The sequence below is a fragment of the Vigna umbellata genome, chromosome 8 (assembly GCF_029865625.1).
Source record: "Vigna umbellata cultivar VRB3 chromosome 8, Vumbellata_1.0, whole genome shotgun sequence".
Taxonomy (NCBI): domain Eukaryota; kingdom Viridiplantae; phylum Streptophyta; class Magnoliopsida; order Fabales; family Fabaceae; genus Vigna; species Vigna umbellata.
Genome location: NC_142172.1, coordinates 35,155,885 through 35,172,781, shown reverse-complemented (window position 1 = coordinate 35,172,781; position 16,897 = coordinate 35,155,885). Strand labels below are relative to the sequence as shown.

General features: G+C 33.9%; 1 protein-coding gene across 3 annotated transcripts; it reads left to right on the top strand.

Annotated features, from left to right (window-relative positions):
• The first annotated feature begins 1,411 nt into the window (after positions 1–1,411).
• Positions 1,412–16,541, top strand: LOC124828467 (type II inositol polyphosphate 5-phosphatase 15-like). 3 transcript variants are annotated; one of them, XM_047301761.2, is made up of 12 exons: positions 1,417–2,431; positions 4,083–4,335; positions 5,013–5,799; positions 8,117–8,241; positions 8,591–8,675; positions 9,247–9,412; positions 9,515–9,555; positions 9,651–9,903; positions 10,535–10,658; positions 13,888–14,248; positions 15,738–16,110; positions 16,225–16,541. In XM_047301761.2, exons 1-11 carry the CDS (start codon positions 1,708–1,710, stop codon positions 16,095–16,097), a joined length of 3,279 nt encoding a protein of 1,092 aa, XP_047157717.2. In that variant the 5' UTR covers positions 1,417–1,707; the 3' UTR covers positions 16,098–16,110; positions 16,225–16,541. The 3 variants fall into 3 exon arrangements, with proteins under 3 accessions (XP_087952601.1, XP_087952600.1, XP_047157717.2); XM_088096474.1 differs by having other exon boundaries at positions 1,414–2,431; positions 9,247–9,555; XM_088096475.1 differs by having other exon boundaries at positions 1,412–2,431; positions 9,247–9,555; positions 15,738–16,541.
• The last annotated feature ends 356 nt before the right edge of the window (positions 16,542–16,897 follow it).

The window sequence follows — 16,897 nt, the reverse complement described above, 5'->3', positions numbered from 1 at the left end:
AACACTTAAACCATTCAATCGAAATAAATACATACCGAAAATATATCTTAAAATCAACCTCAGAGTTAAATAAAAATAAGCAATCCTTCAACTAGTTTTTTTTTTCATTCACAGTTTCATTCAACCCAACTCGAAAGCACACTTACCCATATCAATTTAAATAATTATACTTTTAAATTTAATAATTTAAGCACTCAAAATTTTCAACTTAACACATATTCAAATTATATAATGTTTTATTTTTCTTTATATACATCCAGATATTTAAGCTAAACTTTAATTTACATTTCTCACAACATTTATTCTAAAATTAAACTGAAATTAAGTAGTTCAAAATAAAGTCATTTGCCTCTAAATACTACATTCTCAAAATATCTTTTAGAAAATGGAAAAGATTTATTATTTTTTTAACTTATTTAAAAGATTTCATTTAAAAGCAAACATATCAACAGAATCATGAACTTTCACAACTTCATTTTTTGAAGTTAAATTTCACATGCAAAGACATAAGGTTCACTTGCAAAGAAAAATAAAAACAAGGAACTCGTAGCTAAAAAACGCAATTAGTTTGAGTAAGTTTTAATGGAATAGATTTAATATATTCTCTAATTTTGTAAATAATAATTTTAAAACTAAAAATAATAGACAACCATTTTAGAACTTTAGAGAGGAATTAAAAGATTAAATTTTTTCATTTTTTGGATAAATAAAAAATAAACTAGTTATTAGTTTTATAATATATAGTTTCTAACTTAAAATAATAAAATATTCATTTTAAACTTTTTAAATTTTCATTTCTACTTATTAAAAGTCGATCTTAAAAATAAAATATATTATCACAGTAAATTTAAATTTTAATAATATATATCAATGTCTAGATAGTTTACATGTAGAAAACAAAACAAATGACTACTATTTTAATTTACTATTAAAAAAATCCAAATTTAGAATTATTAATTCTTTTATCCGGTATTTTACTGATTTCTACGTCGGTTGCTTAATTAATTTTGCAGTGTTGGACCAGTGACTTTAACTCACCTTAGAAACATAAAAAAACCAAAAATAACTTTTTGCAGGTGAAATAACTAAGCGAAATACAAACTAAAAGATGAAATACCAAGTTAGTAATTTAATGCATACTTTTCTATCCTGTCTATTGTTTCTCAATATATTACATCAAACAAATGGAAAAGGATAATAGATAGAACAATCCAGACAACAAATAATTCTAAGGCATTTTATCACGTCCCTAAAGACACACACATATTTTTTAATATAAAAAAGGCAAAAAACAATTTAATACTGTCATATTTTATATACGCGAGAGACATAATTAAAATAAAAAATATTTTAAAGAAAGAGCAGCGAATATATTATATTTCTTGAAATCATTCCAACGTATCGATTAAAAATAAAATACGAAATGAGAGCCATGAGATATCCCAATTTGGATTTAATAATTAGAATTAAAAGAAAGAAAGAATAGGGTTGATCGTTGGAACAGACGTGAGGTGTCTCAGCGGTAATTTGTTTGGTGTGTCGCTGAACTCCCACATCGTTCTTAAATTTCTCTCTCATCCAATCCAGCTTCGAAGTCAAACACAAATCGCAATTAACACCGCACATCAAATTCTCTCACAAGTTCACACATGCTAGATTTTCTCCAACTGTTCCAATCGTCGACGACGTGCAATCGATTCCAATTCAATGGATTCATCATCAACGCTACGCCAAAACGTCGTCGATTCCTTCGACCGTGAAACTTCATCAGGATATTTGCACTCTTCGTCTTCCGACGACGACGCTTCGCCTTCTAACTCCATCCAGTCCACCAACCGTCGCCTTGACTACATGCTTCAGTTTCTTGACCGCAAGCTCTCCGCCGAACAGCGTCGCTCCTCCGGCTCACGCGCCGCTTCGTTACCGGAGTTCGTTGCCAGGGGAGGCGGCGTCGGTATATTCCGCCTCCCTCCGCGCGGGGCGGTGCATCCGGCGAGGCCGCCGAGCCTCGAATTGCGGCCGCACCCGCTGCGGGAGACGCAGATTGGGCGGTTCCTGAGGAGCATTGTTTCCACTGAGTCGCAGCTGTGGGCGGCTTCCGAATGCGGCGTAAGGTTTTGGAACTTCAAGGATCTGTACGCGTCGTGGTGCGGCGTTGGAGAAGAAGACCAGGTTGTGAGGATAGGAGACGAGGAGAGTGCACCGTTTCGGGAATCGATGTGGTGTTCGCCGACGCTGTGTTTAGTTGCGGATGAGGGGAACAGGTTGGTGTGGAGCGGACACAGGGATGGGAAGATTAGGTGCTGGAAGATGGATGATGAGAGTTTGGAGGATAACAATAACTGCTGCGATTGGAGCAATCGGTTTAAGGAAAATTTGTCTTGGCAGGCTCACCGTGGCCCTGTTCTTTCCCTCACCTTCACCTCTTATGGTAATCTTTCGTTCTTCACTGTTAATTTTACTGTTCAATCTCTTTAGTTGGATTAGGTTAATTTTTAGCAGATATCCTGTACCCTTGATGTTTATTTATTTTTTTGATGTACAATCTAATGCCTTAAAATATAATTTTAATAAATAAATAAATATATATATATATACATATATATATATACATATATATATATATACATATATATATATATATATATACATATATATATATATATATATATATATACATATATATATATATATATATATGTATGTATGTATGTTTTTTTTTATTTACAATCTAATGCTTTAAAATAGAATTTTAAATACGTCCCTCAAATTTAGGAAAATGAATGAAATGGAAATAATCATATATTACAGGTATTTTATTAATAGAACTGCTGGTATTTTGTTTGTATTACAAAGTGAAATCTTTGATTATGTTCAGGATAAAGATTTCTTTGATCAAATTGTAAGACTAAAAAAAATCAATTTTAAACCTGGTACAAAAACAATCCTAGGCCTAATTTCAAGAATTAAAACATAACTCTTAAAAATAATTTTAAAGAATTGAAATTAAAAATAATAGTTTAAATTTAAAGTCAAGAGTTTGACGGACGTGTTTTTTCAGTTAGCCAGCGATGCAATTAGAAATCTTCTTTACATTATTTTTAAACTATTGTAAAATTAATCATGTGTAGCAAATTATGATTGAACGGCAATGTAGATTGTGTAGAAGACTTTTATAGTGTTATTGTATGAAATGTTTGCCCTTAACATAAAGATGTTTGGTAGCTCTTTCTCTTTGTATATTTGTGTACCTCTGAAAGATGATAATGTTGCCGACTACTATATTTTTCATTTTGTCCTTATTTTCAGTTAATTTTAAAATCTTTACAAACTTGTCATCAATAAAAAAAGAAATAATAACAGAGGTCATCTTAAGAAGTGAAAAACAATTTTAACATAAATTGATATTCATTTCATCCCTTAATCTGTCTGTTATTCTCTTAAATGGGCAGATAAAAGGAAATAGAGGAAGTGGTTTTTAATCTTAAAATTTCTGGGTAGTGTATTTTTTTATCTTCAGATTTAAAATAAAGGAGTAAGGGGAAAAGTAGAAGTCGAAAGCTTCTAAAACTAGTTTTTTTACTTATTTTTATTAGTTTATTTAAAGTTCATGAAGTTTTCTTTATTAAGAAAAACTACCTTTTCTAAAGTTTTTTTAAGTGAAAGTTATGTCCAAAATAAGTTTAGTCGAATGCCACCTAAGATTTTGATTATAAGCTGTTTTGTTTTGACTCTTGAGCATTTGGAAGAACTTTTGCTAAACTTCTTTGGTCTTGTTTTATGGTGTAAGAACTTATTAATGGAAGGTGTTTGGTGGAAGTTTACAAAAACAGCTTTGTTTTAAGTTTTTTCATTCTATTTCAATAACTTTTGCATTGAAGTTCTTCGAGTACTAATGGTATAGGCTCTAAGGTGATAAGCACTTTCTGAATAAGTGATTAAGTAAATTGTTTACTCAAAAATGCTAATCCAAGATTCTAAACTCTCCGGGGAACCTGATGTTTGTTGGTTGATTCATGTGCTTATTGTGAATGTTATGCATTATTCTCTCTCCTTTTTTTTTCTCCATTTTGTTATTCCAGGGGATCTGTGGTCGGGTTCAGAAGGAGGAGGTGTAAAAATATGGCCTTGGGAGGCTGTTGAAAAATCTATTCATCTAACGAAGGAGGAAAGGCACAGCGCTGTTATATTTGTGGAGAGGTCCTATATTGACTTAAGGAGCCAACTATCTACAAATGGCTTCAGTAACATGCTGACTTCAGATGTAAAGTACTTAGTATCTGATAATTCGAGAGCAAAGGTGTGGAGTGCTGGTTATTTTTCATTTGCTTTGTGGTGAGATTTTCTACTAAACTTTCAAGGTGTTTGTTTGTATTGAACATTAGTATGGGTAAATTCTTTTTTGTTTAACCATTCAACTGTATTTGATTATTTTAAGATTTTTTTCTATCTCGTGCTCACACATCTTACTTTGGTAAAAAGATAGTAAATATAGTTTTTTAGTGTATTATTATTATATTCACGAAGGGGTCTTAGCCTTTTTAATTTGTGGACAGATATTCCTTTAAACTTGTATGAACTGGCTTGCATTGCTAATAACAAGTCATTGATTCTATGACATAAATCCTTATAAAATAAGCATATCTAAGAACTCTAGTCAGGTTATATATTTGCATGTTTACGGTAAGTCATCCTGAATCCTGTATATCCTTTTTTGTTCTGACATGTCTCTTGACGGTACTCTTCGTGATGGGTGTATAAAGAAATCATAACTAGACTAAGACTTCCCACATGTTTGGTTCTCTGCATGCTAACATAACATGCGTCATTAGAAGCAACTTTTAGTTGCTTTTACATTAAAGTTAATGTGAATTGTAGAGGAAGGGGGATCTGTGATGTTACCAAGCTTGCAATTCATTGTCACATGAACTTTCTCTTTTCATTTTGCATTAGTCGTGCTTCTCTTTCTCCACATATCAATTTAATGTAAGCTAGTGCTTGTTAATTTATAGGGATGCTCGCACAAGGGAGCTACTGAAAGTTTTCAATTCAGATGGACAAATTGAAAATCGGTTGGATTTGTCCTCAATTCAAGATTTTTCGGTGGAGCTTGTTTCAAGGAAAGACAAAACACAAAGTTCAATGGGGTTCTTTCAGCGTTCACGTAATGCCATAATGGGGGCAGCTGATGCTGTTCGTCGAGTTGCAGCAAAGGGCGGCTTTGGGGATGATAATAGGAGAACTGAAGCACTAGTAATAACAATAGATGGAATGATTTGGACAGGGTGTACAAGTGGCTTACTGGTGCAATGGGATGGAAATGGCAATCGTATACAAGATTTTCTTTACCATTCATCTGCCGTTCAGTGTTTTTCTACCTTTGGCATGCAAATTTGGGTAGGTTATGTATCTGGAACTATCCAGGTATTGGATCTCAAGGGTAATCTGATTGGGGGATGGGTGGCTCATGGCAGCCCAATCGTAAAAATGACATTTGGTGCTGGTTATATATTTGCATTGGCTAACCATGGTGGTGTACGAGGATGGAACATCACCTCCCCTGGGCCTGTTGATAGTATATTGCGTTCAGAATTAAGTGGCAAAGAATTTTTATACACTAAAATAGAAAATATAAAAATATTGAGTGGCACTTGGAATGTGGGACAAGGAAAAGCATCTCAAGATTCCCTTACTTCATGGCTGGGTTCTGTGGCCTCAGATGTTAGTCTTGTTGTTGTTGGGTTGCAAGAGGTTGAAATGGGTGCAGGATTTCTTGCAATGTCTGCTGCTAAAGAAACTGTAAGTCATCATTTTCTGTAATATTACTAGAAAATCAGTACTATAAAATATTGCTATTAGAAAAATAGTAGTGTAAGCAAAGTAGTTGCTGTGTGATTTATGTTTAGTTGTGTTTTCTTTTTCTTTAGGCTTGACTTCTATACATTTGAATTTGCAAAAAACATGTAGATATTAGGTTGACATTTACAGCCAATAACTTACATGCATGTATCTTGTTACTGCTTTGACTAATTGACATGAATGGAATGTAATGCAATGAATTGCTGTGGAAATTATTGGAATTAAGAAAGTGAAATGACTGTAATTTAATGAGTTGCAAGTTTGAAACACCAGTTGATATTTCCTTTTTTAATTTTTGTATGGTTAGGAATGAAATGGTGATCTGTGTCATGCTTTCCATGGTACTGCAGAATCAAGAACGATTGAAATGAAAGAATAGTTTAATGACTGACCTTTATTTCATTACCTTTTCTTTAAACATTTTATGTCAATTGGCTTACCTTCATGATACAATCTTCATATTTTAAAGTTTGAGCACATCAATGGGTTCAAGATGTTCTTTGAGACAACTCAAGTACAAGATCGACAGCATATTAATTACAAAAACTGGCCAAAAGAAACAGTGCAGTGGGAGGGAGGAAAAAAAAAGGGTTGTAGTTACTGCCATAATTGCAGTTTGAGAAAGATTTTCATTTCCTTACCCTTTCTTTAAACAGTTTATGTCAATTGGCTTACCTTTGTCATACAATCTTCATATTTTCAAGTTTGAGGACATGGATGAGTCCTACATGTCCTTTGAGACAACTCAAGTACAAGATGAGCATAGTTCATTATAAAAACTGGCCAATAGAAATAGAGCAATGGGAGGGAGGGGAGGGAATCGGGTTGAAAAAGAGTTGTGGTTACTACCATAATTGCAGTTTGAGCAAGACTTTCATTTCCTTACCCTTTCTTTAAACATTTTATGTCAATTGGCTTACCTTCGTCATACGATCTTCATATTTTCAAGTTTGAGGACATCGATGAGTCCAACATGTCCTTTGAGACAACTCCATTACAAGATCAACATGTTCATTATAAAAACTGACCAAAAGCTGGCCAAGAGAAACAGAGTAATGGGAGGGAGGGAGGCGTGTGTATAAAAAATAAGTTTGTCTGAGCTGTAGTGGTTATTGTGTAGCAGGAGTAATATATGCAGTGGTTTAGATGGGAGGCAGACAACGGCAGATTATAATGGAGGCATAGGAGGGCCTTGGCCCCTTCAATTTATATATATATATATATATATATATATATATATATATATATATATATATATATATATAACTTACTTTTTTAAAATTTTAATATATTTTATATATTTGGTATCCTAAAATTTTTTATATATCTATATATAAATTTTGGCACCCTCAAAATATTTGTTGAAGATCCAGCATTGGAGGCAAAAAGCAACTCCCAGGGCATGGTATTATATAATAGTAGTAATTTGGAAATTATAATTTTTCAGGTGCTTTAGAATTTAAGAATTTCTTTTTTAATTCTTATTCTAGGGGGGAATTAATAGTCTATACTTGTTTATGTAGATTGCTGAGTCAACACTTGGTCAGAGTGAGGTAGCCAACTGCAATTCTGTTATGACAGTTGAAGTTAGTCGAGCTTAGATAAAGCTTAAAGCCCAATTATTCTTCCATATAAATATCTGAGCTCAATAGCTCTCTATGTGCAAGTCAATTCACTTTTACAGTTTAATAAAATTACACATTCCTTTTTTTTCAGCCTCTCTGAATTCTTTAAAATAAGGATGAAGTGCTTGTGGGCCTTCTTGTAAAAATTTCATGAAACTATGCAATGATATCACTGCAGCCGAAACCTCCTTGGCCATGAACATCATTCATTGCAGCAAATGATTCTTCCCAATCATTAATCCAGTACCCATTCATCCAATTGTCATTCTGTCCTTCATTCTGTAATCCGTCCAGTTGATCTTGAGTCCTTGATATTGCATATGTCAATAAGAAGTAGCGAGAGAATTTCTTGGATTGATCTATTATAATAGAGTGCCACATCAAAATGATTAAGAATGTCTCGTGTTGAGTTTTTGTTCCTATTAGCACATGGACTACACAAAATCATTATACATTCTGTTGTTCAATGGATGTTTTCTGGATGCTTGGATTATTCATATGCATTGTAAACATTCTGTTGTGATAATTGTCATGTATTTACGCACACTTATATATATTGTATAGTTAATGGTTTTGCCTATTTTTTCTTCCTCACAACCCTCCTCTGCCCTCAATCTTTCACAAACATATAGGTAGGATTGGAGGGAAGTTCTGTTGGGCAGTGGTGGCTGGACATGATAGACAAAACATTAGATGAAGGTTCAACATTTGAACGTATTGGATCCAGACAACTTGCAGGCTTGGTCATTGCTGTGTGGTGAGTATCTTTGAGTAGAAATACACGCGAGCTGTTGAAGCTTTAATATGTCAGAGATAATGATTGTTGTTTTGTTAGTCAATAGGATATCCGTAAAATTTTAGCAATTTGAATTTGTAGTGGTCTGTTAAATTGCTTGTTATCTCAGATTATTGTGGGTTTTCCTTCCTACTTGTTATGAATGCTATTCTGGTTTGAAAGATATGGATATGTATCACTTAAGGCTGGGTTCCTAATTGTATGGTGAACGAAAATATCGATTATTTTCTTCAATTTGAATTCATGAGAAGCCATTGTTATCTAAATTCTCTGCTTTCTTCACCAATGGTACTGAAATTTTCTTCTTCAGGGTTAAAACCAACATTCGATTTTATGTTGGGGATGTTGATGTAGCAGCAGTTCCATGTGGATTCGGACGTGCTATTGGCAATAAGGTGGGCCTGTACCATCTACTCTGTTGTTTTTCTTTGTATATTAGTTTTTTGCTAATAAAGGGTGTTTTAAGATGCGGCTGTTGGTCATGATCATAGATCTCATAATTGTCAGCTTTTGTTTTATTCAACAGACTAACATTGATACTTAAATGTCAGGCTATTGCCTATATCACTAGATTGATTACTAGATTTTATGGTATGTTGCAATTCCAAGTAAAAGCAGACAAAAGCCAAGTTTCTGTTCTAGAAGTACTGCAATGCAAGCCAATGACATAATTTTCTTGTGTGGTCTGCAAGTAACATATCATATAACCATTAAAACTTTATCGCTAATTGTTTCCACTAAAGCAATAACCAGTAAAGTGTAGTTGGTGTCTTTGGCCTGAATTTAGTCATTTAATTCAACACATGCATAGACATATAAAGCAAATAGATCGGCAACAATGCCATGCCATGGCTGTGCAATTCACAAGAGTATCACACTGTATGATATGTGTTGTATGCAAATATATATTTTTGTTTCTGTTCATATTATGCTGACCATTGACATAGGAGATGTTGTTTTCTCCAGGGAGCTGTTGGTTTGAGGATCAGAGTGTATGATCGGATAATGTGCTTTGTTAATTGTCACTTCGCAGCACATTTAGATGCAGTTGGTCGTCGAAATGCAGATTTTGATCATGTATACCGAACAATGTCCTTCAGTCGGCCAACAAACGTCTTAAATACTACAGCTGGTACTTTTCTGTGCCTTTTCCTGATTTTCATACTTGCCTTGTCCATGTATTTATTTTGGCCTGTTTATAGATCTGGCTTGCCATTGGTCCTTTCTGTTGCAGCTGGCACGTCATCTTCTGTTCCGATGTTTCGTGGTGCAAATGTATGTACATGCTGTCCACTTTATTCATCTAAGTAATGCTTTATGCTGCACTCTGATAGTTGGATGAGGTATTGATTCTTGAGATTGGTTTCCAGTTCACAGAAGGGGTGCCCGAGTTATCTGAGGCAGACATGGTTGTATTTCTTGGAGATTTTAATTATAGACTTGATGACATTTCATATGATGAAGCGAGAGATTTTGTTTCTCAAAGATGTTTTGACTGGCTTAGAGAAAGGGATCAACTTCGAGCTGAAATGGAAGCTGGGAATGTCTTCCAAGGAATGCGTGAAGCAATTATAACATTTCCTCCTACATACAAATTTGAACGGCACCAAGCTGGCTTGGCAGGTTGGTCGCCTGCCCAAAAACACACACATATACACACAATGGTCTAGTGAACTTTAAAGTAAACTTTAGTGGTAAAAAGTGAGATGGAAGGACGTGGGTTGGGTCACTACATCTCTAATCATTTCTGCAAAATGCAAACCATGCAGTTCCAATCACGAAGGTTTTTTATTTGTAGACCAATAACAGGATGACTTCATATGAATTGTAAAAGTTGTAGAACAGATAGGGCAGAGGAAAAGAGGGATAGAGAGGCTCTGAATAATAGATTTGAAGTTTCCTTCTTTTTGGGTGCTTATAACTTCTAGAGGCTTGCTTACTATAGTATTAGTGTAATGCGAGTGAGGTAGGTAGGAGAAGTTCACACAGTGGACTGGATAAACTAAGTGACAATCTCCCTTTGAATATATATTATGTTAAGGGCGCAGTACAGTGAAATATTGAGTACATCAGGATTCTAAACAACCTCATGTTAATAGTTGACACAATCAGGAACTCTTAAGAATTAGATATCGTAAAGTGAATAAATTCAAACTGCAATTTTTGCTGCTTATGTTTGCTATTACTGTCATCAGTATTGCTTACAATTTTTTTGAGGGTATGAATTCAGACTATATGACCTATTTTCTTGAAGGGTATGATTCTGGTGAAAAGAAACGCATCCCTGCCTGGTGTGACAGAATTTTGTATCGTGACAGCTGCACATCTTTGGTGGCTGAATGCAGTTTAGAGTGCCCCGTTGTCACTTCAGTATTACAGTGAGTGTTCTACCTAATACTTTTTATTTTCTCCATTTGGGTATATAGATTAAAACACCCGGCCAGAAGGACTATGCAGTCTCTAATCCCTATGTAAAATAGGGGACTTATTTATTATGAGACATGCGGTGAGTCAATATTGAATTATAGATTTGTGAAAGGAAAATTTGGATAGCCAAAAGTAAATTTGCATGAGTGAATTGCCATCATTATTGACTTAAATGACTACCACCCATTATTTTGGTTGTATTTCACCATATTTTTCTTGTGACTAAAGCATATTTATGCTATATTCTTGTATAATGTAATCTCTAATCGATATTCCACACAGGTTGTAATTTACCCCTATGTTTATAATTATTTTCGAGTTGGTCATAAGTTATGTTTTTGTTCTAGAATTATTTGTTTTGTAATACTCTAAATAGAAAGGAGCAATTCTAAGTATAATCACATGGGGAATGGAAATATTATAATTTTTGTCCTTACACGTAACAATCATTTTCTGGTTGGCCCTGTACTTCACGTAACTCTGTTGTGGATATAAATGGACAAACCTACGATAAGATCATCTACCAAACATAAATGCCTAAACAACAACAGAAAAGAGGCCACAAACGAATTGATAGAAGGTAAACAAGGAAGAATAAGGTAAAATTACACACAAAAATAATATGGTTCAATTAAAGTATTAATGAACTTTAATTTATGTCTACGGTATAATTTAACATGCATAGAGATTATAATTTAAAGTTTTTATCTTAGTGACCTCTCGCTCAACTATAATTGTTTTCGGTAATAGTTGAACTCACAACTCTCAGTTAGTTTAACTATCATTACAACTTTCTATTTATAATATATGACTACTGTAACTAATTTCCATGAAACACGTCTAAACATATGGAGAGGACATGTGAACAATGCTTCTTGTTATTGAGATTAATTGTCACTTAGGCGGATGCTTAAGAGACATTACTAGTCTTAGTAGATGCTAAGGGACTTGATATTATATTAAGACTATCCACCAAAGATACTAGAAGACTCGGTTTGGTGAAGTTAGATGGTCTAGGAATCTTAACAAGATTTTACTGAACCAATCTTCACTAACCTTCACCTTAGTTCAACATAGATATTGCATACATCACAAAACTAACAATGTTTCATATGGAATACCATATATATAACTTTGTTCCTTTATTATCTTAGGAGAATGTTCATCCCTCAACTTGTAGTGAGAAAAGTAGGAGGTGTGGACACAGGTTTCAAGTGTGTCATCCAAACTTTTCAAGAATTTTTTAAGGTAGGTCATCCAATACCCATGTAGACACTTCAATTCACGTCGTCTAACAAACTCAAACCCTAAAATCTTTCTACCCATTCCAAGATCCTTCATATTGAATTTGCTATTCAACTTAACCTTCTCAACCTTAGACTTTCTATTTTTAACTATCAGAATGTTATCAACATACTACAATAATACCATGAAATGATCTTATGGTAGATACACGAAGTAGATTTAGATGTCATACTTGCTTTGTTCAAAGCCAACACTCAATGAACTCAAATTGTTTGTTCCATTGTCTAGGGGATTGTTTCTGACCATAAAAGTATTTGTTTAATTTACTAACATAATACATACCTTCTCCTTCCATGTAGCTTCCTAATTGCTTCATATATATGGACTCTTATAACTCTCCATTTAGAAATGTAGTCTTAACATCTATCCGTTCCAACAACTCAAGGTTAAACTCAACTACCATGACTAACAACATTCAAATCGGTTTGTGCTTTGTTACAGGAGAGAAACCATCGTTATAATTGTCTCCTCTCCAGTTAAAGCCTTTAACCATTAATCTTGCCTAATTTTTGTTGACAAGTTGCTGGACTTCTATCTTTACGTTTGAAAATCCATTGTGTGACCTTGACTTTGACCATCTTCTACCACTTTTGTTATCACTGGTAGAAACTCTTCCCATTGCTAGAAGGTAAACAAAGGAAAAATAAGATAAAATTACATGCAAAAATAATGTGGTTCAGTTGAAGTGTTAATGAACTTCAATCTCAACCCACAATAGAATTAACTATGCATTACAACTTAAAGTTTATCTCTTAGTGAACTCTCTCTCCACTCTCGCCATTTTCAGTTTTACAGTTGAACTCACAACGCTCAATTAGTTTAACTGATGTTACAGGTTCCTATACATAGTTCATAACTATCATAACTAGCTTATGTGAAATGTGCCTAAACATATAGAGAGGACATGTGAGGGGTGCTTCTCGTTACTGAGCTGAATTATTGCTTAGGCGGCTGCTCTAGAAGTCACTAGTCTTAGTAGATGCTAAGAGGCTAGACGTTGTACTGTCCACACATCTTCTATGAGATGGTGTGGTGAAGTTAGTTGGTGTAGGAACCTTATCAAGATTTTATTGAACCAATCTTCACCAACTCGATGATAATCCAACGGTGTTATAACAATAACAAATTATTGGGATCACATTGAAAATGGTTATTGTTGGAAGATACACAAATAATGTCTATTGTCTAACCATGTCCTATAATTGTGGTACTTAGTCTACACACATCAAATGACCAAAAAGATTTTTTACTTGGCCTATTGAGAGGCCTCCAAATAAGTTATATATACACACACACTCACACACACACACACCAAACTTGGGTGCATAGGATCTATATTCTCCAATTTAAGGGAAGTGCAATGTATAGAATGTAAATATACTAACCACATCTGGTATTTATGTAATAGCGTGATAGAATAAAATCTCTATTTTTATAATACTGAGAGACAGCACAGCAGCTAAGTGGTTATTTCGGTGGAGTTTAGTCCCACATCAGCAAAGTTTGCTTTACAAGCTTCATGATTTTATTACATAAATTGTATCTCTCACTCTAACAAACCAGAAAAACAATATCAATCAGTATTTCTCAGATTTACATTTTCTTTGTTATTTATTTGTAGTCTTTTATTACGGCAGGTAATTAGGATATTGGTTGATTCTTGAAATCATTGGGCTGTGAACATAATTCATCCTCTGCATAGTAAACACATGGATTCAAGCCTGTCTTTGCTTTCCACCTTCCTCAAAATTTTACTACAGATACTAAATTGAAATATTTTCACATTTGGAAAATATATTTAAAAAGCTTTAATGGAAATACCTTTTTTTGTTTTCAGTTTTTATTTTTTAATCAATGCAATCTCACCTTCACTAGGTATGAAGCTTGCATGGATGTCACCGAAAGTGACCACAAGCCTGTCCGCTGCATATTTTCTACTGATATTGCTCGAGTAGATGAATCAATCCGCAGACAGGAGTTTGGAGAGATTCTTGAATCAAATGAGAAAATTAAATTTCTTCTTAAAGAATTATGCAAGATTCCTGAAACCATCATTAGTACAAACAACATAATTCTTCAAAACCAGGACACATTAATTTTGCGAATTACAAATAAATGTGGAGAAGGCAATGCTTTGTTTGAAATAATTTGTGAAGGTCAGTCTACTGTTACAGAGGATCAGAAGGCTACTGACCATCAGTTGAGGGGTTCATTTGGCTTCCCAAGGTGGCTTGAGGTGATATTCTTTATTTTTTTTTTGTACAATATTTATGGTTATAGAAAAAACTTGAAACTAGAGACGTTTGAAATGAGGAAGCTAGAAAATAATTTTTACTTCTAGTTTGATGATGAAAAAATGGATGATTTTCTCTTTTATATACTTTATTGCTTCTATAAAGGTTAAATAGGAATTAATGACAATAATTATACTCTATAACATTCTCCCTCAAGCAAGCTGGTGTATGAATACCAATCATTCCTAGCTTGATAGTAAAATCTTCAAACTGCTTTGTAGGAAGTGGTTTGGTTGATACGTTAGCCATCTAGAGTTGTAAAGGGATGTTCATTATATCTATAAAGCCATTGTCTTATTTTTCTTTAATGAATTGGCAGAAGGGTCAATCTTTTTCTGTATGTGCTCTGTCCTTTCATGCTGAACTGGTAAGGGACCATGCAATTTGATGACAGACCAATCATCACAAAATAGTGTCATATACCACCTTGAGCGATGGCTCTAAATTTTATCTCTACACTTGCTCTTGCAACTAAATTTTGCCTTTTACTCCTACAAGTCATTAAATTTCCATTTAAAAGCATACAATATCCTAGAATCTCCTCTCAGCAATTGAACCTACATGTTTAGCATATTATATATTCCCATCCTTGTTCTTAGTAATCCTAATTCGTACAACTAGTTTGTAAGATAAGATTTATATTCATTTATATATTATGGTTTGACTATATCTCCAATTAATGTGAAATCTTCAACATATTTTCTCATGTCTTAAGTGTGAGACTGGATATCTGTGGGTAGTTTTTAATACATGATAGATCCAACAAACATTGTTATAGGTTAAACTCTAATACCATCTTAGAAAATAGCCTTTAAACCTAACTCAAGTTCATAACCACTTGTGAGGTAGGATTTACACCCACTTGTATACTAAAATTTTTCATATCATTAATTGATATAGGATTTTCAACAGATCTTCGTTTAATAGAGTTACTCTTCCTCAAGTGGCCTTCACAATTTTTTCAGAGCTCATTATTACTTGCAATAAGCACAATCAAAGCACTATAAGTACGCCTTATAAGAACGTGTTATATAAAACGTACGATCACCTTGAATTTGCTTGTCCAACCAAGGATACTATAGCCCCACTAAACTTTTCAAACTAAACATGGGAAGATTTCTTCCGGCCATTCAAGGCCTTCTTTAATTTGCATACCCCGTTCTTTTTTCTTTACTAGAAATGCTTTGCTATTGGTGTGGCTTATAGGGGTCACCACAGCTGAGCTGTTGCAATTGCATCTTGTGATGTGGTCTGCCTGCAATTTAAAATCTTTAGATAGAACCAAAATCACCACTAGGAAAAAAAAAATCTTTACTCCTGGGACCAAATTCTGTATGTGGATGAACACGATACATTTTTTCTTGCTTCGGGTAGGACATCTCTCGGTTGCAATGCCCCTTGAGATAATTGCTTAATCATTTCATGATTCAGGTGAGTCCTGCAACTGGTATAATAAAACCAGATCAAATTGTTGAAGTATCAGTGCACCATGAGGAATTTCAGACTCTGGAGGAGTTTGTTGATGGTGTTGTACAAAATTCATGGTGTGAAGACTCCAGAGACAAAGAAGCTATTTTGGTTGTTAAGATGTATGGCAATTACACTATACAGCCAAGAAGACACCGAGTCCGTGTTCACCACTGTTATTCATCCAAGAAAAAAGCTATGATTGGCTCTCAACCAGACGGCTCCAGGAATATCCAAGGAACTGTATTGCGCCGATCTGATTTCCAACCATTCAGCAGTTCCTATGATGTGGTTGACCAGCTACAGAAATTGCATGGCCCTTAAAGCAGCAGTTAATGTGAGTATTTTAGGTTTTTGGCGGAAGAACAAAAAAAATGAATGGATGGTCTATGAATGCCATCTACTATGATAAGCATCTTAATTACGCTTGATAACTTTTTTGCTATCGTAGGGAGCTTTTGTGGTCCGACTTCTATTCATCGAGCTCATTGAACTGTACAGAAAGCAAATGCAAGCAAAAGTAGCAAAACAGCTTTTATTAGATCCATTATTTAATTTATTTGGAAACGAGTCCAATTTATTGTGTAAATGATTATGTGCCATATCAACCAACAAAAGCTGCACAGTTCAAAGGGAAAATGCAGTGACCTGTTCATATTGAGTGTGTCGTTTGGATAATGATTTCTCCTACCAACAAATACTTTTTAGTTGTATTATCTCAATATTTTCTTGGAATTTTTTATAATGGAAGTCCATTTTGTTAGTTAACTTCCTGTTGTATTTTACCTCAGTCTATCTTCATTCTTCTTTTTTTCTTAATTTTTACATTTGGCAAATATTAGATGTTCAAGCATTATTTTTATTAAAGTTTCCTCTTAATTTTATATTTTGTAATATATCACAAATTTAAATTTGAGTCATCAAATGAAATAAATAATTGAGCTACAAATGTAAGCGAAATAGCCCTCAAATATATATATTTAAAACAAATACTTCCGAAGTTAACCACTGAAATAGTAGAGAGAAATATCTGAATAATTTAACGTGGTTTTGCAAGCATGCGTAAAATAAAAGGAAATTTGGTCATTTTAATGGTACTTGTTATCATTTCTTTTTCTCATTTA